Below are 25,470 nucleotides of genomic sequence, written 5' to 3' on the forward strand. Positions count from 1 at the left end.
GAAGCACCTAATGCTTTGAAGGATTTCACGCAGAATCGGTTGTCAGTTTTTTATTGTTTTTTCACTTCATCGTGTAAAGTCCGCTGTTGGTTAGTAGCTCAGTACTGGGGTCTGTAACTGGAAAAAAAAAAAAGTACACACCTTGTTTTTGGAAGAGTTTGCTGCTGACAATTTCAGTCATGGAGCCCACCTTTGTTTTCTGGAGTTTCTCAGGGGGTATGCAGGAATAAAAATCATACAGCAACTGACTGTGTAGAGAGAACGACAGGGGGTGTAATGAATAATCAGCAGGATCATTACATGGGAAGAGCAACAGGTTTGTTTTTCTGAAACTGAGCACAATAAATATTCAAAAGGAATTTTCTACACAATATTGTACGTGCTCTCAATTTTAATAAAAGATGTTCAAGGTCTGGTTATTTGCACAAAACACAACCATCCCTTGGTAGGTCCAGATTTAAACATGTAACCACTAAAAGCAGCAGTCGTATCACAGTGGAAACATGAGCAGAGCAGTGTGCCGCATGAAAACAAATGAGCCTAAGTCTAAGCAAACTTTAATGAAGACACAGGTTTGACTTATCCTCCGCCCAAAATTCAATTTCAGAATAATTAAATGGGCTGGTTGCTGGCCCTGATGCCACTTAGAAAGATTGAATCCTTAGAGTATGGCAAACCCGCTGTCTCCATTTTTTATCTGTGTCTCACTTTGTCTTTGTCTCCTTAAATTATGCCACATAGGCTGCGGTAGCACTTCCAATAATGGCATAAAAGAATGAAATGCACACCCTCCACCCCCAAACCAAAACATAACAAAAAAGTTTGTGTGACTTTGGATGTGCCCAAGTTGGAACGGGCACAAGCTGGGGCACAGAGGCTGAGTGCAGATTTATTGGTTCCACTAATCATCCGAGCTGAATCTCAGAGCCAACAAAACAAATGCATGGCTGACAATGTCTGCGCCAGCACTCCTCCACAGATCACACCACAGGTGAGTTTACAAGGTGTAGGAATGTAAGTAGACAGGAGATGAGACAAAGCTTTGATGTCCACCTCATGCATGGTGATTGTAATTCACACAGCCTGCTTGTGGAAACCCTCCTCGAGGCAATTTTGATCAAGAATGCAATGGTGACCTTATTTTTAAGTTGAGATGGCTTGGATATGTTTGTGCATGAGTGTGTAAAAAAGTGCAGAAGAAAGGGACAATAAAGGGTGAGTGAATATGCGTGGAAGAAAGACAGAAAAAATTAATGACAGAAGAAAGAGTATGAGAATATATGCCCTGACTTTTAACTCGACACCTTTCTGGACGTGTCTATTTGCTTCTGTGTGTCTGTGAGGCAAGTGTTAAAGGTAGCACCTCTGTGACACTGTGCTGACATCGAGCCACTAGAGGAACTGAACTGGCAGGTGAAAATAATCCATAAACACTCACACACGGACACAAAAACACACAGAGGTCACAGAAAGGTGAAAAGAGAAATTATGAGGATGGGAGTGTTTGAAATTGAATGCGGCAAGTCATTGGTAAATTGATACAGTCATACCAAGACAATGGATGTATGTTTGGTTGTGGGATTGCTAGAAGACGTATAAAATGTTTGGAATTTGTAGTTTGAAAAAAAAAAAAAGATGTCATTCATCATGTCATTTCCTGGGCTAAACACTATTTTGTAAGGTTGATTCTGGGTCAAGGAGAAGTTAAGCAAGCCATTCCCTCACTCGTTGTATTCTTCAGGAGTCAGAGAATTAAAGAGAAGAAGTTCAATGGCTTTTGTTTGATGGTTTTGGTGAAATTGTCATTTCTCTCAGGGGCACATGCAGGAGCTGCAGAGTGTGTTTGAGTGGTTGTCCTTGTATCTGTGTCAGTTTGATGAGATTTTTATCACCAGATAAAGGAGGTAAGGGTTGACCGAGATGGAATGTGTGGGAGACCGAAGAATGGGGGTCACTGAACAAAGCCAAGAGGAAAACTTGAGCTGAACTGAAAGCTCCCGTATATCCCCCTCTGTCAGTGTGCCTGAATCCAACCAAAGATAAGTTGCTAGTGTGTGTGTGTGTGTGTGTGTGTGTGTGTGTGTGTGTGTGTGTGTGTGTGTGTGTGTGTGTGTGTGTGTGTGTGTGTGTGTGTGTGTGTGTGTGTGTGTGTGTGTGTGTTTAAGGATAAGCTTACCTGAGGAGTTTGGCATCAAATACTTTCTCAACATCATGCAGGACTGTAGGAAGGTACTTCAGAGCAGCAACCTGGTGACAGACACACAACAGACACTTCAAATTACCGTCTTGAAATCCTGTGGAAGGTGACTGCACCATCAAACGGCCTGTTTGATGGTAAAGTCATCACCTGTGAGAAAGGATCTATTTTATTTGTTTGTCTACAGAACTGTTTGTATGTCTGCTGTGGTGTCAGAATAAGAGGAAGACACAAAGTAGCAGAATACTGATGTAGTCAGAACCACGTTAGAGATATGGGAAGATGAGGAGAAGATGGGAAAACAGAAGAAGCCAAAAAGAGGTGAGGATAAAGATGAAAAGATTGTGAAGAGAATGTAGAGGAGCAGTAGTTGGTGAAGTGTGGATGCAGGTTGAGCGCACGTGATTACCCTGAGCAACAATGTGTTGGTGTAGTCTGCTTTCATCAAGTTGTTGATGGACTCAAAAAGCCTCCTCAATGACTCTTCAAACTCCGCCTGCTCCTTCCCCTCGTACAACCTACGTGGGCAGAGGAAAATTAATAGAAATGCAACAGGAGAAACAGAAATTGGCAGAAAGAGAGGACGCATGAGACAGTGTCAGAAAACACGACGTGACATGATTAGCAAGGGGGAAGCAGGGAAGAGAGAAGCAAAACAGATTGAGGAAGTAAGACAGATGACAGAAAACAGAAAACAACTGGTGTGGTGATAAATGATTGAGAGGGGAGCATGGAGAGAGAGAGTGAGACATATTTTTGCTAAGAAACAGAAATATGGAAAGACTATTCAGTAGTAGGCAAAAAGAACAAGTGCATTTATTGATGCCTGTCAGAGTCAGGTTACGTGTAGCACTCTTTAAGGCAATCCCTATATCTATATATTACATAAAGAAACCTTGTCTTCTACTGACTGATTCATCTGTTAGACTTTATTATTTTGTTATACCTAATTTCTGATACGATTTAGTAGGACAATACATGATCATAAGATATGATAATCTGATGTTCAACTCAAACCTTTCCTGAGAAATCTACTTTTGTTGTCACTCCATAACAAACCTGTGTACATAATCAGCCAAGTTCATACCTATTCCAGATTTTGTTTCCTGACTTTCAATTATTCCTAAAAACAACCAGTGACTTCACAAGGGTGTGAATTATCCGGAACTTGTTTTTCTTCACAGTTTAAATTGATTCCCAGTCGGTAATGATAATGTTTTTGAAGTTATCTTCATTGAGCCACGGCTGATTTTTCTCTGCAGTAAATCAGAGTAATCTAGCAACAAGTGATAGTCCATCTAAATTCTTGACTTTATAGGGAAATGGGGCATCATCTAAATTGGCTGGAGTTCCGCACATCTCATTTCTATATGATTGAAAATGCATCTAACATGAAGTTAAAATGTTGCACTTTAACTTTACTGCAATATTTCATTGTACTTGTGAGACTGAAAGGCCCAAAACAACAGTATCATACTGCCAAAGGAATTATACCAGAGAGCTAAACACTTGTAATTCAATGCACAACATTCAATTATAGTGGAGCATAAAACCAATGTAGTGTTATGTTGACAAAATTGCATGCAGCCAAGTCAAAACTAAACATTGATAAGCACTGACTACTGTGATTAGAACATCCTCTAATGAATCTAACAAAACCGGGCTATCTTTGTTGCTGCTACTCATATTGCATTCAAACACCCACACATCCCTCTAACATCCCTTCAGGTCCACTTCCTCCACCCTTAGCAAACGTTACTCCCATTCATCTCTCCACCCATTTCCTTCCCCCTTCTGCTTGCTATCTCTGTGTGATTCTGTTGCGCCGCACAGTTGTTAATTACAATTGAAGTTATGAGTGCTGGAGGGAAGGATTAGCATGTGGTACATAGCAAATTTAGCATGTGGAGGGAGGGATTAGGTGGTAACACACGGAGGTATTATCACTGGGCTCTTCGCAGAGTACAGTTATGATTACAGACTCATTGTCCCGCTTAATCCACCAGCCCTGTCTGTGCATAAGTATGTGATTGTGATTGTGTGATTGTGTGATTGTGTGCGTGTGTGCGTGTGTGCGGGTATAGAGATATTTAGACAAGTCAGGGTCATAGTTGGTGTGATAACACTGCGCTGTGTACTAACGCCACACATATACTTTGCACTTCACTAGTTGTGTGCTGTATTTGGTAAAGTACATGACTACTGGAATACAAAATACAATTGCTACAACTTTTATACACACACACACACACACACACACACACACACACACACACACACACACACACACACACACACACACACACACACACACACACACACACACACACACACACACACAATGCAAATATGTCATACTAGCTCAGCAAACTAATACTAGAGACAGATAGAGAAGAGAGAGCGGTATAAAGGGACAATCAGCAGGAGAGAGGGAAATGAGTGAGGGGACACCGAGGAAAAGTTTGTGGAAAAGGAGGAAAGGACAGATCAGCTTCAGGCAGTTGTGGGTAAAAGAAAAACAGCAGCACAACAAGGCACCTCTAAACACATCTGCTGTGAGTTATGGAATTCCTGTCTGAGAAAATCAGTCACAAATGTCACCTTGTTTTGATTCATAGTTTCAGTTCCCCCCTGGATCAATCTGGGAAAATGTTCAAGGCTGCAATTAAGCAGCATTAAGTTTGTCAGATTTGAAACGCAGGCATTATCCACGACACATGGATGATAAGTGGTGCACACACCAAAACTGCTGAGATGCATCACTGCTTCAGACTTTGTAAAAAAAAAAAAAAAAAAAAAATTACTCTTCTCTGAGAACTAATCAGTGAAACTTTTATAAATGCAAAAATGGTGCAATGAGGCACACAATTACCTTAGGTGTTGTTAAATCCTATTTGTGTTTATGTTTATTCATGCAGAAAATTGAACAAACATCTTAAACCTATTTCACTGTGAAAAGTCTGGAATCAAAATCTATCTGATCACTGTGACCTGAATGTTATGACGTATTTTGTCCTTATTCTAACATGTGCTTTTACTCTTATTATTGTCTCAAAATAATGACATGTCATTATAAGAAATAGATAACAAAACTACAGCTTAGTACTTGCAATAACTAGAAAAGATTGCATGACAAGAATAAAAGATCTAATAATAATATGATAAACTAATATGATGATCCTTTTCATATTTATGAGAAAACATTTTTATATTAGAAAAACACTTATCTTATTTTTATGTGACCAGATGAGTGCAATTTGCTTCCATATAAATAGGTGTGAAAATATTAAAGGGGAGAATTGAAGTTAAGAGAGAAAGTGAGACTTAAACATGAGGCGAGGAATAGAAGGAGGACGAGGGGAGAATAATACAAAGGAGGAATATATAACATCGCAGGTGCTCAAGGGAAGGACAAAAGAAACAGATACAACTGATAAACTACACAACAGAGAAGCAATGAAGACTATAGAGCATGAAGGACAAAAAGAAGGTGACGGAAAGAGCAAAATTTGTTATTGCGTGCCTTACATATTTCTGAAGTAAACATCACGCATTCTTAGCAGAGTTTGCATGAGCACAAAGCCAGCTTGACAAGCTAATAAATCTTCAATGCCACCTATTTAACTATTAATGACTGCTAGTCTTGATGGTGATGATGATGGAGCCTCGGAGATGCACCTCCACCACTGGTGGCTCCCGTGAATACCTAATTCTCTGTTGGCATGACAGGACCTTAAAGTATGGAGTCATATCAGTCTCAGTACGAATGAATGCACACAAAAAAAAATTCACAAATGTATTGTAGGATTTATATGTAATCATTCTCACCACAAAAATATCTTTAAATGCACATAAAAATATTTATCATTATCTACAAACTGCTGGTCATTTGAGAACTGACAAAATTGCAGATGCAATGCTGTGTGATCACGTTAAATGATACCTTTGAATCTACACTCATGTCATTACCTGAAAAAAAAAAAAGAATGCACTCACATAAAGGCAGTTGAGTTCACAAAAAACAAGCAGTTTGGTTCAACAGTTTGTGCCATACATGTAACAACATATAAATGTGTTTGATGAAAATTTTAAATCCATGTTTATGTTTTTTTACATTCATATACAATGATAAATATTTTTGTGGAGAGAGTAATTTATACATAAACCCCAAAATATATTTGTAAAATCCCTCAGTGTACATTTATTTATATTGAGACTGAATTGACTCCATACTTATGAGAGGAAAATCTGATGAGAAGACTTTGGATGCAGGGGAAGTTCAAACTGTTGGCAGCAGGTAATTGAGACAACATCTAAAGAAGGGGAGATACCCAGGGGAGGCTGGTGACTGAAGTTTAGTCAACCCAGGAGTAGCGGAAGGATGATGTGATACACACAGGTATACTTAAATGTATATGTGTGTGTACACGCACATGCCTACACATGCACAATAACACACAAAAATGCCTACACCTACCTACTTGGGAATCCACACTAATGGCAACAAATCAGGCCTCATGAATACAAAATCAACATCAAAGTCCTAGAAGCGGAGCCATTTGACCTTGACATTTGATATAACCCCAATATTGTGGTAATCAAGTTTGGAGTGGTTGAACACACACCTCCTCTGTGTTATTATGCCGATGACATTCTGTTATACCTCACTGAACCTGCAAATTCATTCCCACCAAAATTACAATCAGGGGTGTACTGCAATTTGTTGAAATGCAGGAGCTCACCTGTGTGACTTGTTTCTAAGGTTGTGTAACCATTGTGGATACAAGCTTACATACAATAGTCAATCATGTATACTCACATGGCTTTAATTTAACAAAGTAAACAATACATATTATGCTATTTTAATCTAAATTGTTATTGTCCGATTTCAGTGACATATTCCTGAAAATGTTTCACAATAAAAGCCTTGTTGAGAAATGAAGGGCTTTCTCTACTGAAACACTAAAGGGCTATTACTTTGTGACACATACAGTAAGTTTTTATAAATGGGTAATGCAGTAACTTTACATGGGTGAATGGTAGCGGATCAAAATGAGGCTTCGAGTTGATATCATAAATCAATCAATGCACCTTAAATGTCAATACGCAAACTTTGACCATTCCATTTGTTTTTATTTGCTCTCTTGTATGACGTACACTTTTGAGAGGATTGGATCTTCAAGCACTTAAAAAAATGTAAATTAATTTCAACTAGATCATGAGACCTGTAAACATTCCTCACTCAAAAGTGGCAGTGTCCAGTGCACTCTGGCCATACAACATTTATAATTACAATGCTTTAAAGATTATAGTGGCACTTCTAGTTACCAGTTTAACTTTCCTAAAATTGAAATCCTCTAGTTTAATGTAAAGGATATTTACACTAAGTTTGTCTCATCTCTAAAATAGTCCTCTAATGCATTTGAAAGCCTGTGTACCCAGATTACAAAATTCATTTAGCACAGTATACCAAGATAATTGCATGAGAATGCTGGACCTTGAAAGGTGGATGGACAGACCCTTGTCCCTATTTGGCAGAATATTAAAAAAAAAAAAAAACTATATTATCAAGATCAATTTATCTCCTCCAATTTTCAATTTATCTTCCAATAAACACATATTTCCATTAAAAAAAAGCCCATAATGCCCTTTAGAAAATTAAAAGACAAACTTTCATTGACAAGTTGAATTCATATAACACAAACACACTCACTCACTCACTCACTCACACACACTCACACACTCACACACTCACGCACACAGAAATCAAGATCCACTCAATACTAAATTCTGCACAAAGTAATATATTGCTCCCAACCTTGCATATATGAACCAACACATCCACATCATTGTGTCTTATATAACCGCACACTTACCGACAAGCACACAGTCACTCCAGTCACCCACGGGTCACCCACAGGCAAGGCACTTAATGCTGCTGATCTGTCTGCATTAACTTTTACACTGAAGTTATAAATGGTGTTTACGCTTATCATATGGTGCAAATCTGGGCTTAGCACAGTGTGTCTCTGCTGCTTGAACTTTGTCTGCTCATGTTTGCTGCCCATTCAGCAGTCCTGCCCTGACATTAGCTCTCATTTGGCTGCTGCACTTCATCATCAATGCTTATTAGCAGCGTTAGTGCTGTAATCAGCAGCCTTTTCTCACAGACCTGTCAACAGCGATTACTTTGGCAAAGCGGAGTCACTGGGCTCTGTGCGTTTGCCTGCCTTCAAGAATCTCTATTTACATCGTTGTGGATCCAAAAAGGAATTTGCAGTCATTATCATAAAGATCAGAGAAAAAAAACTACACACTCACTGGGAGTAGAGCATGCGTGAACGAACAATGAACTTGAAGATGTACTCGAGGGCTTTGAGGGTTCGGAGGATGGGCTCGCACTGTTCTCCTCGGCTGGACACATCCAGATACCTCTTCAACACCGACATCAGCTTTCTGGAAGAGAATGATATGAAGAAAACGGGACAGAGATAGAAAGGGAAGACAGAGGGAAATTGAAATCATTCAGACAGAATTGTCATTCATTTTCTGATTCTCCATTGGTTGGAAAGTTAATCACCAACTTCATTTTTCACTTCCATAGAGCAGAAAGACAGAGTGCAACAGAGTGAGAGAGACAGAGGGAGCGAGAGGGAGACTTGCAGGGAGGTGGAGGTGGAAAAATAGCAAAATAGTATTTCACACCTCAACAGATGTACCTTTCACAGCTCAGACATTTTATTTGCCCTCAAACGCATGGTGAAAAAAAATCATTCTCCAACACATGCACAACCCACAGTCGTCTTTAGACACACACATATATATATATATATATATCTGTGTCAAAGCAGATGGAGAGAGGCATGGGTGGCACAGAGTTCAGTTTAAGTTCATGACCTACAGAATCACCATTTCCCCGCCCAATCTCCCTCTGCATTGTCCCAATGACATACAATATTAGCATATTCATGACATATAATACAGTAGGCATACTGGGGGTCAAGATGTTTGGATTTGTAACAGCTCCATTTCCATTAAAATGGCAATTGGGGATCACCCACTAACCGGTTTAAAACTATCCAATCCTCTTAAACAATAAAAAGTCCTTTTAAAAACTGAACTCTAATCTGGCCTCACTGCCATTAGGGCGGCCTTGAAAATATTACAAAAGTTATTCGGGCTTCCCTGGTTTTGTTTTGGTGCATGGCTTAGAGGCAAGCACAGGAGGATTTAGTATTTTTGAGAGCAGTTTAAAATGTAGTGAGAGGGAGTTAGAGAGTTTTACATAACAGGCTGACAGGCGATAAGCTGCAGTGACCCTCTTAAAGAGGGTGAATACCAACAAACTAGCAGGAGAGGGATGGAGTGATGCTGGAGACAGATGAAAAGATGGAGTAGAAAAAAGAAAGGGAATTGGAGAGAAGGAGGAGGAGAGTGGTTGTGATAATTGGGCAAAGGATGCTAAAAGGAGGAGTAGAAGCAGTCGGGGGAACCAAGAAAAGATGAGGGAAAAGAGAGCTGGAGGAGTCAGACATATTGTTAGACATGTTTTTAATTTACTAACTGAAGCTTTGGCAATGCAAACAACGGTTTTCGCTAGTGTCCAAGTGAACCAAGTAAAGTGAATTGACAGAGGAAGTAGCAGCCAAAGGCATTAAAACTGAGTGGCTGAAGTTATAAGAAGTGTACTATAATCTTGTTCAGTCAGGAGCTCCAAAGGCCAAAACACACTGACCTCCAGTGGCAACTGGATACAGTGCAGTATTTAGCCACTTAACATTAGATCCTCAGATGACTAATGCTATGTAACTACTGCTACTAGTGCTTTTTAGGAACCACAAAACAGTCTACTTTTTGAATATCTGATGGAATTAAAAAATAATTTCAAAGAAGTGGATGAATTGTCTTGTGAGCTCCTTTGATGATCATGTGGTCATTTCTTTGAAATGCAAACAAGAAAATTGCAAAACTTGCTAAAACACTGCTGATGTTCGAAGTGCAAAATGTTTTTGGGGATTTTCTGACGTGAATTCTAATATTAGTGTGACATCAATTTACTGACACTTTTATCAACAAAAGGAAATATAAAGCCTCAAATCAAGTTATGACATAGTGGTTAAAGAGTCGATAAACTATTTAAATTAAAAGCCAGTAGATGTGTTTAAATCTGCATACAAAAAAATGACATTTATTGTATAAAACTTCTATTTTATTGCTTTCTATTATTCTATTATATTCTATTGCTTCCTGTATGCTGCTGTAGCGAAAAAAATTCCCCTCGGGGATTAATAAAGTAACTACCTAACCTAACCTAACCTAACCTATATGAAGCAGGAACATTGGTAAATCAGTCTACAATGATAATTAGTAAAACAAATTCTTACAGTCTTTGTGGTTATCTTTAATTGCAAGACCTTAAAAATGACTTGAGCCTGCAAAAAAATGACCACAATCAATACTTTATGTATCAGACTGGTCCATTACAACTTGGTATTCTGTTGTTTATGTGGGAGATGTTTGATTACAGTATCTCATCAGTCCTGTATGTCACTGTGTCCTTTTCAACTTTTATTTTTAGTAAAAGTATTATTTCATGTTTTATTCTTACAGTGAAAATGCTGCTGTGTCACATATTATAGGGACATGACCATGTATGACTTGAGATAGAAACTAATTTAGGTTGGAGTGATGTGATTATGTAAATTGCTTCATCAACACTTTTTGTATTATTCCCTTCTATCGCCCATCTACAAGCTAAACAAAAACCCACACCATCTGCCTCTGTCTGCAGATTTGATGTGTTGTGTTCTCATGTCATGCTGCACTGAGCCATTTAGACAAAACACAAAAATTCAGAAGTCTGTTTCCATTTTTTGAGCTGTTGTTGCCATGTGTCACTGTGATTGGCACAGCTGGTACAGAGCAATGAGACCAGTGATGTGAGTGGCTGAGAGTGCATTTCCTTATCACTACACCCTATGATTTGGATTCAATTTCACCAAACCCTTTTGCACGCTGCACCGCTGCACCTGCATGAACCAATATAGCAGGTGCACGCCCACACAATCAGTGCACCCAAGAACTACCACTTCACACTTGTCACTGCACTACGTGGTTCAAAAGAGCCATGCTATTGAAAACGGTACCTTCACTCTTTCAGGAATGACATGTCAGTAAAGGGGTTTCTGATTGAGGAAGTAACCTACTTGTAGGCAAGTGTGGCGCTGAAATGCTGCTTGATGTAGGCCTCCAGCACTGTGTTGAAGTGCTGGAATTTTCTGTCAGCAATCAGACCTATGATGTATATCTGTCAGACAAAAAGGAGAACAGAGGCAGAGTATCACTTAGCAGTAGACACTTACAAGGCAGATGAGAAGTTATCTACAATCATCTGACAGATGTGTTTATTTGGAAAAAAGATGGAGAGTCACAGACAGCCTGTCATGAAATCGGCTACATCTGTTGACAAGGCACACGCGCAGAGTCAGACCCGCAAACCTTTCCTTAGCACACACCACACACTCACCAGGGCATCAAACACGAGGATGTCATAGTCGTCAGTCTGAGAGTGTTCCATCATAATGTTGAACAAGGCATCCAGGGTGTCCTGCAGGAACTACACACATATTTACAGACAAAGGAGAGAACCAGTGAGACCGCAAACACAGACACCAGTCTACACACTTATGTAAAGACACACTTGCATTCGCACCACTGACCTTGACCACCTCCTCTCCATCAATGATTTTCAGTTTCTCCAGGTTTAATTTAAGGAGTTCAGGCCGGGTCCTCCACTTGAGCAGTCCCAAGAGGCCCACTGAAAAGGAGGGACACAGAGAATATTTTCTGCTCAGGTGCGTGTATGCAGGTACATGGACGCACTTGTGTTGGAGTGGATGCTGCTCAAAGCCAGTACAATTGAAATATCCTCTCAGTCATGTATGTAAATATATACAGTATACTGTATATTGCCATAAACAAAGCTGTACATTCAGCTCTGTGTTTTTAAGATCATCTCTAACTTATTAACAACAGTACCACGTGTGTCAAGTGATGATTTGTCATGGCGACAGTGCCTGTACCTCTCCGGTTAGTGAGAATTTCAAGTGAACAGTAAAATCCACGGTATCTGTCATTAATTCTGCTACAGTTTGACACGGGGCAGATTTGCATGTCTCTGTAGGGCCCGCTCAAAGCTCACTGCTTTCCCTGTCCAATAATTTCTGACTCACACAGCCAAGCCGCACATCTGGTGGGTGGCCCTAAACAACACTGTGTGCATGCATGCCCGGAAGTCTGTGTGTGTCTGTGTGCGTCTGTGTGTGTGTGTCTGTCTGTCTGTGTGTGTGTGTGTGGTACAGGTGATTAATACGGCAGGATAATGTTCATTATAGTGATGGAACTGGCTTCCTCTGTAACAGCTGTTGCGATGCACCTGTGTCTGATGCACCTTACTGTCTGGAGTGTACGTGCGTTTATGCATTTGTAGATGTGACTGTGCACCTCGGGGTGGATGTGTGTATGTGTGTGTGTGTGTGTGTGTGTGTGTGTGTGTGTGTGTGTGTGTGTGTGTGTGTGTGTGTGTGTGTGTGTGTGTGTGTGTGTGTGTGTGTGTTTCTGGCCAGTGTGGCTGCCAGCCTGATTGTGTAGGACAAAATGAGGACACTCCCCACTAATAAAACCCATGTATGTACATAGCCTTCCCTCCATCCTTTGCTTACTATCCCATGGCCATGCACACACTCGCACACGCAGATCGCACAAGCAACCGCACAAGCACGCAGGCACGCAAGCACTCGCACACACACACACGCACACATTTGTAGCTCAGGCAACATTCATCTAATCAACATACTGGTGAAGTTGTACTCAGCTCATCTTTTGACCCCAAACCAACAATAACACTGCCTAATCAAGTCAGAAAAATGTTCCCTGTATTTCATCATTAGTTTTATGGGTTTTCAGGGAGGAATTTTAGTTTTCCAACCACTTAACCCAAGACAAGATGCCACTTTGGACCAGTAGTGCTTTCCGTTTTAACGAGACCCACTGAGCAGTGGATTTGTCCTCTACCAATTTCACAGCCAAATGATGATTCATTGTCTTGGCGTGGCCTTATTACACTGTTGAAAGATGTTAATTAATGTTTTTTGACGTGTCAGGTTTAATTTCAAACATCCTCCTCCTCCTCCTCATAAGTTCTGTCTTGACCTTTCTTCAGCTGTTGTGTATATGTGTATATGTGTATATGTGTGTGTGTGTGTGTGTGTGTGTGTGTGTGTGTGTGTGTGTGTGTGTGTGTGTGTGTGTGTGTGTGTGTGTGTGTGTGTGTGTGTGTTTTTGCAGAAAACATTTTTAACCTGCCAAATCTCTAGAGTAGTAATTTTGGCACAATGTCACAGAGCAGGTATTTGAACATTGTAACACCTGCCCTGCACACACTGGCACTTACCATTCTGGGTGAGTTTGGTGGAGCAGACCAGGGTGGAGATGCTGAAGGTGTCTCTGGAGCTGACTGACAGGCCTCCTCCACCCCCAGACACACTGCTGGAGCTGCGGCTCAGCACTGTCCCCTTGTGGGTGTCACCATGTTGATAGCGGGTCGACGGCAAAGACAAGTAGGAGTTCACATCTTCCATGCGCTTGCTGTCACCCTGCCAGGACAAGATTATATATATTATTTTTTTTAACCCAATAATGTTAACACACTAGTAATGCTACAACTTTGTTAATCATGGTGCAGATGTTTGGTGGATGTCTCGGCAGCACTGGGACAATAATTATACCTCCCGTGTTTAATAGAAATGTCTTGACGCAAACATAGGAGCAGAAAACAAAGAGACATTGGGATTTGCTACACTTGCAGGGATATGTCAGGCCAGCCTTGGAGAAACAAATGACAAGCAATCACTGAGGTCACCTGTTCCACAGCAGTAATCCTCTGTGATGGATATTCCTTATCTACTTATGCCTAACTCATCTTGAGTTCGTAAATTCATAACTTTGGAAACAGTCGGGTAAACAGGTTAGACATATACAAGCACAAACAAAAACAACAACAACCATTGGTACAGCATTCTTCTCCATAGTTGAAAAGATTTAACAGAGTAAAGAGATAAATAAGCGAACGTGATTAGATCTCTCTGCTTGGCATCTTGATTTGTTTGTTCACGTAACCATACTTAAATCATTGTACATTGCTCCATATTTAAGTTGATCAACTTAAAGTCATATTTTAACTCTGCTCCCGTTAATGTCTCGCCATTAAATCATGAGTGAGTGGCTGGAAAACCCGGGGAGTAGGAGATTGAAGCCATGACTGGCACAGAGATCAAGAGGAGTGCAGGGATAACGAGAGACAATCGAGAAAGAGGGCACACGGGGACCATCCATTTGGGCTTTGAGTGAATCAGGAGTAATTAATCTTCATTGCATTCGGCATTTAATCAATAAGGGGATTCAATCTTAGCTCTGGCTCATTTGACAGGAAATCTATTTGGCTTCACTCAATTCGTATGGGTGGCTATAATCTCCTGTCCACACTCACTATATATTTGGGTGTGCTTTGATGATGTGCTATTCGAAAAATTTTCTTTTTAGCATTCATCTACATTTTTTTTTACCATATTTTAGGCAAATAACTCATTATACTTCAAGTGTTTATAAAGTGTAATTCCTAATAATAGGCTCATTGTGTCATTTATTACTTTTATATCTTAATAAGTCTGAAAGCTTTGCATGTTGAGGTCCTACTCACTTGCATAATGACATTATTCTGCAAAGTGAGTGATGAGGAAGATGGAATCTGGGTGGCAATAAATAAGGTGCACACCCATTTCTAATGAAATTTGGTTGGTTTTTTTTGTGATATTTATCAAATTTATTATTTACTTGACACATTTTTCTTTGAAAAGGACCCTGAAGCCATTCAGGATTTCAGCTGCTTTCTGTCTGCAAAGTCTTCTTTACTGGTTCTGACCTTGAAGACCACAAGGTCATGCAGTCCATCCTGGAGAACTGTTCCATCCTCCTTCATCAGGCGCACAAAGGCCATAGCAAAGTTCTTCTCACTCTTGTCCTTGGCTTGAAGATGAAGAGGTATGTGTAAACGGGATCCAGTAATGGTCGGGGGGGGGGGGGATGGGAACACATCAGGGGAAGAGAGACAAGGGTGGGGAGAAGATGAGAATTCAGACATGGAAGGAAGAATAACTATTCATTTGTAAAGATCAAGTGTGTGTAATGATGCCTGGGGTCATTTTCCAAATTGGGTACAATCATTAGGTCCCTTCAGTATCACATTGTGCTCAGGAGATCAGAGGAGAGGAGAGGAGGTAAGAGTTTGGGTCTATTGAGAAAACAGACAGGTCGAGGAAGGAAGAGAAGGTGATACTCACACTCCTGCGAGGAGCGGTGTCTGAACATGAAGCGTAAATGAATTCTGTGCATTTCTTCCAAAGGGACTGCCACCTGCATGAAACCTCATGTTATTGTAGAACATAATATAATACATATACCATGGCATTCAAAACAAACATTTGAAAGAAGTAGTTGGTAGATAAGGAAGCAAAACACACACACACACACACACACACACACACACACACACACACACACACACACACACACACACACACACACACACACACACACACACACACACACACACACACACACACACACACACACACACGCACCTTAAATGTCTCCATCCAGCGAGGCTGTTTGACTTGGTAGTAGATGACGGACTTGTACTCACTGACTGCCTTCTCCCCTGCTCCCAGACAGATGGAGTGCTAGGAAAAACGGAGGGAGAGAAAAATATGCCTCGTAATGACTTAAAGGATTTTATATTTGTGTGTGTGTGTATGCCTAAAATGGATTTTCATTCTGGGATAAAGCAGCGTTTATGTGCCACTGACTGTGAGAGGGTGAGTAAGTGCTTGATCACTGGTGTGCTTGCTCACTGGCCCATACCACCTCAGTCGCTTAAAAACACCAGTGTGTGCTCCTGCACACTAACTCAAACTCCACTCACACAGAACCCTGTTTATACAAACACGCTGACATGCCTGGTCCCTCTGCACGCAGCTCACCTGTATGACTTTGCCCTCCTCATCACAGACCCACATGATGACCTCCACGTTTTTCTGTGTTGTCTTGTTGTATTTGTCGAAGTCGCCGGCCTGTAAGGTGAGGTAGATGTCATTGCGAACATCTCCTGGCATAATGATCTCTGGGAAGCCCAGCTTGCGGGCAACCACGGTTCTGCGGTCCACCAGGTGAGTGTATTCCTTCCGAATCTGAACGATGTCCCCAACCAGAGCCTTCATGGTGACCCACAGACCTGGGGGGTGGAGTTAGAGAAGGAGGAAGGCTGTGTATTAAAATAAATATCGATTTCTGGGAGGCTGCTGAATCTTTCCTCCAGAGCAGCATTATGTGTTTCCCTTAGAAAATATATTCTGGATAAAGCCTCGAAAACGGTCACAACACAGTATCATCACGGGACTCCAGCCATGTGAAATTATATTTTACAACCTTTAAACTTGTTTTTCACCATAAAAAATAACAAACGTGAATTTTTTTTTTTTTTTTAATTGTATTGTAGGATTTCACTTGTGTGAAATCATACTAATTGTACTAATAAAGCTTAATGTTGACTGGCCTTTGTTCATTATTAAAAATAATTACTTCCTAGTTTATTCTTCATTGTGGTTATGAGAGAGTTAAACTGAATACTTCATAGAATTTTGTGGGACCAAATCTGAATAAATTTAAGAACATTTACTGGGAAAAGTAGGTGGCACTCCAGTCTATTTTGAATGAACATTCAAGAAATTAGTTTTCGTTTTGCTCACAGGTAAGTACATACAAATGAAAGCCAAATGACTGAAAAAAATATCTTCAAGGCCCCGCAGTAATAAAACTGAATATAAAACATTTTAAGATGTTTTCAGGTCTTAAAGGAACCCTGAAACACAAAGCCCGAGGGGCTGAACTTAATGCGTGCGCCACTTTGTGTAAATGTTTAGTGCTTGTGGGAAACATAATGTTAAAATAAACTGGGGATGTGAAAATGTCTGCCGGTGCAGACTAGACTGTAATCAATACTGCAAATGTTCTATTTTCTATTCAGGGAAGGGATGTTAAACAGAGGAGTGAAGGAGAAAAAGAAAACATGAAGGCATTACTGTAATAGACAGGAATCTAAAAAAGGGCTCTCACAGAAATCAGAGAAATTAGATGAAAACTCAAAGAAAAGAAATGGACAAGAAAGGGGAACAAGGGGTGAGCTATTTTAGGAAAATACAGAGTTGGTGAAATCTAGACTGTGTCAAAAACCCACATTTTCAAGGCTAACCACTTACCTACAGGGGGAACTGTGTGTGTGTGTGTGTGTGTGTGTGTGTGTGTGTGTGTGTGTGTGTGTGTGTGTGTGTGTGTGTGTGTGTGTGTGTGTGTGTGTGTGTGTGTGTGTGTGTGTGTGTGTGTGTGTGTACAATAGTGAAAGCATCTCAAAGTGAGAGGAAGGAGAGATTAGGGGTGAGTAATGTTAAGAACAGACATCTGGTGGCCTCAAGTGCTCCTTCCATATCTGCTTGTCCAGGTGCTTCTCTCATATCTAGGTTACGCTCAGGGCCTTGAGGAGTGAGAGGAAGATAAAAGCTGAGCGATATGACATTGCAGTCCAACATGCAGGGTTACTCTGTGTGGAACAAGACAGTGTTACCCATCGGGGTTGTCAAAGTAACCCATAAACATGAGGTAGTGGCCAGCGAGACTGGAAGATGGTGAGGGAGAAATAAAGGGTAAGTAATATGAAAACATCGGCTCAAGGGCGACCACTATCCATCAGGATAATATCCTTCATTCCCACGTACGGGCAGGGATGCAAAGAGAAATGGACATTTGATCTGACCACAAATACTGCAGCCTACACAGTCCAGTGGGAACTTGAACTTGTACTCAGTGTACAGGACCACTAATCTTTGCAAGAACATTCATGTGGTTTGGAAACAGAGAGAAAAGCCTGAGAGTGCAGAACAGTACCTTGGCCACCACTGTCTCCTCGTAATGCTGTCACTTTGGTCAGCAAGTTGTGGAGAAAGTCATTCTCAGCAATAACCCTGGAGCAGAACACACACACACACATGAACACACTTGAAAACACAAAGAAATCATTTAAGCTTAAAACTGTGCAGAAGCTGAAACCTTCATACACACAGAATTAAAATTCTGCTATTTTAATGATATGGAGGATCTGGTAACAGAACAAGTTGTACAGTGAAGAAAAGGAGGGAGACAGCTAGAAGAGGTGAAGAAATAGAGGAGAAAATAAAACATACGGGAAGAAAGGGATGAAAAACTGCTTCTCCTCTCCACTTTCAGTCTTCCCTTTGATGATATCACTAATGTCCATCACTGCCAAGAGAAGAAAACAAATGTGTGTGATTACAAAATCAAAGGAAGCACTTTACAGTAATTTGAAATGTGGCTTCACAAAACTGGCCTAAATTCACTCTCTAATAGCTGTTTTGTGAGGTTATATGAGGAAATAAGCAACTTTTTTGAGCCAGCGGGAGCAACATTATCCTAAAGGGTAAAAAAATAAAAAATAAAAAATAAAAAATAAAAAAAAGAAGTTGACGGTCGCCATAAATGTTTTGTTTGGGTAAAAGATTATGGTTGTACCACGCAGCTCCCACATGGAAATATGGGCGATAATACCTGCAGCGGCAGCAGCTGGCAAATCAAACAAAATGACTCTGACCTTTAGGGAACAAAAGTAAAATGACTGAAGAGGCCACTAAAAGTCATTATTGTTGGCAAAACAGGTGAAACTTGGTAATGAAAGGAGACACAATAGCCTTTTCTGTCATAAAATATGTTACAGCTTTCAATGACAGGTGGAAGGCGCCCTGTGGAGTTTTCGTGTAAACATAAAGTTTCTGTTTACATTCAGCATTACTCAAAAAGGCACGCTGTGTGTGTCCTTGAGATCTAATAAATATGCATTTCCTTCCTTCTAAAGCATTTACAAAGCTTGCAGTGCTCTTCACTGCTGTTGTTGGAAAGTGTGTTTCCTGATATGTTACTGCCATCTGTTGATCAGTGGAGGAGTGTGAAACCGTTCAGTGGAATGTGTATGGCATCACCCACATCTATGTGTGTGCATGTACATAAAGCTAAGAAAATGAGGACCCACACAAGAAGACAATGTTCATCGTTTATAGTGGTCAAAAACTCTTAAGGGAACCTTTAATCTATGTCTGATAAATACTAAACATTTTGTACATTGCCTCATCACTAGGATTACCAATTTTAGCAGCACTTTCATCCAAAAAAAATTAGTACTGTCTTCTGTTGAATTACCTGCCACCCCGAAAGGCCGCCTCAGGCCCTGAGTGCACTTCTTGTTGTTTGTTTCTTTCAAGTCCATCCTGCCAACTCTTACTATCTGACAGATCAGATAAATCTTTTCTCTGCTCAGGTCCTTGTTGCCCAAGTCCTGGCAGACAGAGACAGAGAGAGAAAAAGAGTAGAAATATTATAGGGAATGGGAGTAAGAAAAGCTGGGAATAAAATAAAACAACAATGTGAACTTCTAATTCCTCACTCCATGACAGTGAAGTGTCTGCAGAGCTAAGAAACCATGTAACAGTGCCCTCCTGTGGTCACTTACCGTAAAGACAACCTTCAGGTTGTTGAGCATGTCAATCTCTTTCGGGACACCGTTTTGCGCCCAGTGAACCAAGTAGTTCTCACTGCACAAAGGAAGGTAAAGAGTTAAAAGAGATACACACACACACACACACACACATATATATATATATATTTCATAGATATTTAATATTGTATTAAATGATAATGGTAAAAGTATATACATATATATACCATTATCATTTAATACAATATTAAATATATATGAAATAGTTTAGCATACAACCAAACATACTATAAGAAACTGCAGCAACAATAGAGATGTTGTCATCCCCCATAACTGAAATATTTGCTCAAATTTAATTCTGCACACATGGCAGCCTGTCTGTTGTACTTTAGCACAGCGCCTGCAGTTTAATGATGTGACATTAAATGATTTCAGTGGAACTAAAGTTCAAATGTTTCAGTCATGCCCTGACAGACACACTGAACCACGAATGTCGCCCTGTGCAGCTGCATAATATGTTGCATTGAAGCGATGAAAATACAACGTCTCTTTTTCCAGTAGCATTATCCTGACATACAAGAATGTGCAAGACACAGAGGGGGTGAGTGGATAGATACCTAGTGAGACAGACTGAAAATGTCTGAGTACAGTAGAGGTGAATCAAAGCTGAGAAAGATGTTATACCTTCCTACAACATTCCTGTCAAAAACCCAGCTAACCAAGAATTTAACAAATCAAACAAAAATAAGACATGAAGATGAGACAGTAGAGAATCAGGAAAAACAACTTAGAAAGTAAAAGACAATCTATCTGTGGTTGGTATATGTAAAAAAACAGACGATTGATTCAGGTCTATCTTAATACTTCCAATTGCACTGGCTAGATATAGCCAGTTTGACAGAGAGTGACAGGGCTTAACATCAGCACTGTCAGGCACCACATAGTGCTGCCAGTCAGCATCTGCTGCCCTGTAATTTTATTTTCTGTATATTTATTTTTGTCATACCATTGTTCTAATTTCGTGAGCCACAACAATTGAGGAGAGGCGAAGGAGAGGTATATAGACAGGAGAACATGGAAGAAAAGGGAGGGGAGTGTGTCTGGGCGGGGACGTGTGCCTGCGTGTGTGTGTGTGTGTGTGTGTGTGTGTGTGTGTGTGTGTGTGTGTGTGTGTGTGTGTGTGTGTGTGTGTGTGTGTGTGTGTGTGTGTGTGTGTGTGTGTGTGTGTGTGTGTGTGTGTGTGTGTGTGTGTGTGTGTGTGTGTGTACATGTTTTAGACAGCTGAGGGATGGAGGTAAGGTAAAAAAAAGATCTGAACATTGAATTCAAAGTTGTTTTCATATATTGCAGACATTGAGGGAAGAAACGGAAGATACAGTAGAGGATAAAACCCCTTAAGCTTATTATTCCCATATTTTAATTTCATTCTATGATCTCAATTCTTGATTCACGAGATAAACAATACAGTATTATAATCTTAAAACCTGTTTTTTCATACAACTTTTTTTTTTAATCTTTATGACCCTCTCTATGATTTCAAATGAAAGAAAGAGGAGATCAATTAAATCTCCCAAACTTCTTGATTTGCCTGAACAGGCATGTTTAATCTTCCATGGGAATCTGGGGCTTCAAATCATCAAATCCCCTTTACAGACCTACACATATCCAAAATGTTTGCACAATCCACCATCTGTAACAGCTTCAGTGGCTAAAGTAAAGGGAAAAAGTCACACCTGATGATGGTCTGTTTGATGGGATCGTAGAGCGACATGAAGAGCTCGGAGTCCTCTCCGATGCGACAGACAAAGTTCCTGACAAAGACGTAGAGGCTGTGTGTTGGGGAAGAATGGATCCGGGCTGATATTCCACTGTGGTCTGACTGGGTGTTGGACTGCAGGAGAGGAAATAACCCAAAGCAATGAATTTGGCAAAGTCTTGACAAATCTGTCTGTCTGTATAATATTCTATAATTGTTATTCTGAAATGTACCAGCTGCAGCATCCAGATTGTGGTTTTGTGAGGCAGAAGAAAATCCCTGAGTACAAAAATCATAATAGATACATTCTCTTCTCACTGATTAATCAATGTTGAAATGTAAAATAAGCTGCAAGGAGTTGAAGTGAAGTTAAGCCAATTTCTGGGGAAGTGAATTCTTAATGAGGTTTAGCTGGCAGACATGACTGGCAAATAAAATGTATTATCCATGGCGTTTTCATGCAGATAAAGTTTCATTTTAATACTTTATTATCAAAAAGGGGGGAAAAAAAACTAAATGAAATGACAGCATTGTGATTCCAGCCATGTCAAGTCAGCTTTTAACATGCACTGACGTTAACCCATAAAAGGTTAACGCAGTTTCTCAGGAGAAATCCAGTCCAGTGCCGATAAACCGCAAACCACAGAGATGTCAAGGATGCCAAAGAAATTCAGTTGTGATTACAACATCTGCCGTCATATCCACCCTCTGTGAGGGACTTTCTACATGGCAGTCTGTCCTGTACCTGCTCCTCTTTGATACGTTCATTGATCTTGGCTGTGGCCTCCTCATGGGCCCAGAAGAGACTGATGACACTCGCTCGCTCTGGATCCAAGATGTTTCCATCCTCGTCTCGAACAACCTGTTCCAGCTCCAGGATCCTAGAGCAGGGAATGGCAGGGTTGAGTATTAGGAAGATTGATAGAAGACCACAGAGGAAACATAAGACAGGACAAATTATGTCAGAGAGCAGAGGGTGAAGGAGGACATAAGGAAACACAGTAATAAGAAAAGGAACAGTGACGTTTGTGAAGGAGATCAAACTAAGAGAGAAATATGATTGACAGATAAGCTTTAAATGATGTTGACAAAGTGTGAACCTGAAGTTTAAAGATGTAAAATTTTAGTGCAGACATACTTGTTGCCATAATCAATCTTGGAAGTAACTTTCTGCTTGAGCTCCTTGAATTCGTCACTCGGCAGGGTGCCGGACAGGAGCTGAGAGCGCCACTCCATCAGCTCACACATCAGCCTCTGGACCTGCTTAACACGCAACTCTTTGTTGGCCTGGACAGGTAAAAGTACAGTGTCACAAACAGACACACACATTCACAAACACAAATGGTGTTTTTATAATTGTTTGGTGTGTACCACAAACAGTTGCTTCCAAATGCCTCCCCACTCCCTCAACGTGGTGGTCACCTCCTTCACCAAGGGCATCTCAGCAGACATCACCACCTCCTCATCTCTGCAGTCACACACACTTGTCCATGAAAATGCAACAAATCATAAAACTTTCATAACTTTTGGGGGACAGCTGAAGAGTTTGTTATTCCACTCACCCTCGTTTTTCAATGATGACCTCCTTAAGATGGACAAAACTGACTGGGAACACTCCCTGGAGCAGAATATATGTGAGGGAGATGAATAAGGACAAAAATAAATCAGTGATAGCTTTTCACGTTCTTATCCACACAACTAGAACATAAGAAGATGCATGTGTTATTATCACCTTTCTGTTAGTATCAATATGATGCACAAAGTAAAAACTTTTTTTGTGTGTGTTTTACCTTTTGGTCTTTGTTCCTGACCAAGTTGCCTCTGTACCACCCTGAAAAACAAACTGACTGTAAAACTAGGATATACTGTATACATATAAGGTTTAATAGGTAGTAACAGAAAATTAAAATTGGTATACCACTGAACAGTTAAGTTGTTCATCACATCAATTTCTAATGTTAAATTCTGTGAACTAAAAACAAAAGTATATCTTCTGTCACCGAGTACCATTAGCATGAGTATTGTTTATCAAAATGACAGAACTATGAGAATAAACATTTTTATATACTAAATGCAACAAAAACAACATTTCACATATTTGCTTTATTCTGGTGGTTAATAATTTGGGAAAAATATGACTGTGTATTAATTCGTTCCACAGACACCACATGCAGACAGAACATATTAACAAATCTAAAAAAAAAAATTCACTGATGAGCTTAAAAAACAGGCTAATGCAGTTATTTAGGAGCACCATACAACCGAAGTGATGTTAAATATTCTTACCATCGCACACCTCCTGGATGTGGACCGTGTCTCCTACCTCCAGGGAAAGCTGCTTTCCTCCTCGGCTGACAAAATTCCACTTTACTAAACAAATAAAAATAATTATGTCGGATGAGGAGTGCATTTGTTGGACCGCTGTTTAATGGTGCTACAATAATAATAACTGACTAATTAAAAAGGAGCAGAGCCAAGCAGACTAGAATGTTCACACTGGTAGTAATCAAGGAAGCCTGACCTCCTTGACAAGTTGGAGTTTTTTTAAAAAGCTGCCACGTGCGTGTTTGAGGCCAACGACTAAAGACACAAGTAGCTTTGGAGACGTATGACGACTTTGCTTCTTTTAAAGGTGGAAAGCCACTGCATAATATAAGATGAAAAAATAAACGTAGTGCAGCTTATGCAGAAGCACGGCTCAGATCAACTGTCAAACTGAGTCCCCATGACTGACAATGGAAACAACATACCCGTGGGTGGACATTTTTTATTAGATCGCACTGACTGGGTGATACTAAAGTTACACCATTAGTCCACCAGTTACTGCAGATTTCTTGAATACATTTCAAATTAAAAGCACTCAAATTATTCATAGAAAATCCAGCCATGTAACTTTCAATTTTGGTGGTAAATAACAGCTTTTGCTTCCCGTTTTTCAAACTTTTTTGAAAAGGATTACAGTTTTTTTAATCAAAAATTTGAAACCGTGTCTGGTTCCAGTTTATCATTTATGAGTATTGGCTGCTGTTCTTTCTTAATTAATATTATTTTTAGTGGGCTTTTGGGCTGTTGAAGATCATACTAAATTGCCAATCTGATGATGTCAGCAGCCTTGGGCTATTTTTGACAGAAGAATTTGCGATTCAATTAGTCTAAACAGTCAGATGATAGATTTACTACAGTATACTGTATGAGTACAAAAAGAACTGGTAGCAGCACATGTTGCAGGAATAAACACTACAGCAGCACTCTTTGCAGCAATCCTGTACTGCGAAGAGTGCATTGGATACCAGTTTCTCTGCAAAATGGTTTGGTCCCTAAACAAGTCATCATAACTACAAAATGACTGATAAATTAAGAGATTATTGTGACAGTAAAAGGTGTCACACTATTTGGTAGACCAGCCCTAATATTAAACTGATAATAAGTAAACCTGTACGTGTGCAGGTAACCTTTCTACAGTATTTAAGTACAGCGTCAAACTCGCACAAACTTCCTTCCTTCCTCCACTTCCTGTGTTGTAGTCTTACACAGACAAGGGACGGTTTCATACTACATACAGTAGATAAACAACATTTCCTTGATGTATTTGTTTCTATATTACTTAATCATTTCATATTCTAATGTCAATCGTAAACTTTAAGAGGAAGAAGTACTGGGATTAAAACACTTAAAAATGTCTACTTGCAATTTCCACAATTTAAATTAAATAACATTACAAGTAACTGAGAAATCAAAGCAATGGCTGCAACAGAACGGTAAACCTCTGTTATTACAGAAGAGGTCAAAAATCTGTGTTCTTGACGAGTTTGTGACAGCATCAGCTACATATCAAGTGGAAACACA

General features: G+C 40.0%; 1 protein-coding gene across 1 annotated transcript in view; it reads right to left on the reverse strand.

The window, feature by feature from the left end:
- Positions 1–25,470, reverse strand: part of dock2-like (dedicator of cytokinesis protein 2) — a 96,264-nt gene that overhangs the window by 70,022 nt on the left and 772 nt on the right. The window contains exons 2-24 of the mRNA XM_069719789.1: positions 23,911–23,994; positions 23,415–23,455; positions 23,187–23,242; positions 22,996–23,092; positions 22,763–22,911; positions 22,370–22,505; positions 21,602–21,759; positions 19,884–19,965; positions 19,574–19,709; positions 18,547–18,622; positions 18,251–18,327; positions 16,294–16,544; positions 15,895–15,993; positions 15,595–15,667; positions 15,177–15,280; positions 13,650–13,851; positions 11,917–12,014; positions 11,724–11,813; positions 11,404–11,504; positions 8,519–8,653; positions 2,607–2,715; positions 2,177–2,247; positions 142–248 (exon numbers count right to left, since the gene is read on the reverse strand). Of these exons, the coding sequence (XP_069575890.1) occupies positions 142–248; positions 2,177–2,247; positions 2,607–2,715; positions 8,519–8,653; positions 11,404–11,504; positions 11,724–11,813; positions 11,917–12,014; positions 13,650–13,851; positions 15,177–15,280; positions 15,595–15,667; positions 15,895–15,993; positions 16,294–16,544; positions 18,251–18,327; positions 18,547–18,622; positions 19,574–19,709; positions 19,884–19,965; positions 21,602–21,759; positions 22,370–22,505; positions 22,763–22,911; positions 22,996–23,092; positions 23,187–23,242; positions 23,415–23,455; positions 23,911–23,994 (2,532 nt within the window). The remainder of the gene's footprint in view (positions 1–141; positions 249–2,176; positions 2,248–2,606; positions 2,716–8,518; positions 8,654–11,403; positions 11,505–11,723; positions 11,814–11,916; positions 12,015–13,649; positions 13,852–15,176; positions 15,281–15,594; positions 15,668–15,894; positions 15,994–16,293; positions 16,545–18,250; positions 18,328–18,546; positions 18,623–19,573; positions 19,710–19,883; positions 19,966–21,601; positions 21,760–22,369; positions 22,506–22,762; positions 22,912–22,995; positions 23,093–23,186; positions 23,243–23,414; positions 23,456–23,910; positions 23,995–25,470) is intronic.

This window comes from Brachyistius frenatus, unplaced genomic scaffold (genome assembly GCF_029030835.1).
Source record: "Brachyistius frenatus isolate BFR_SWC_R1_liver_20210118 unplaced genomic scaffold, ASM2903083v1 Contig_225, whole genome shotgun sequence".
Taxonomy (NCBI): Eukaryota; Metazoa; Chordata; class Actinopteri; family Embiotocidae; genus Brachyistius; species Brachyistius frenatus.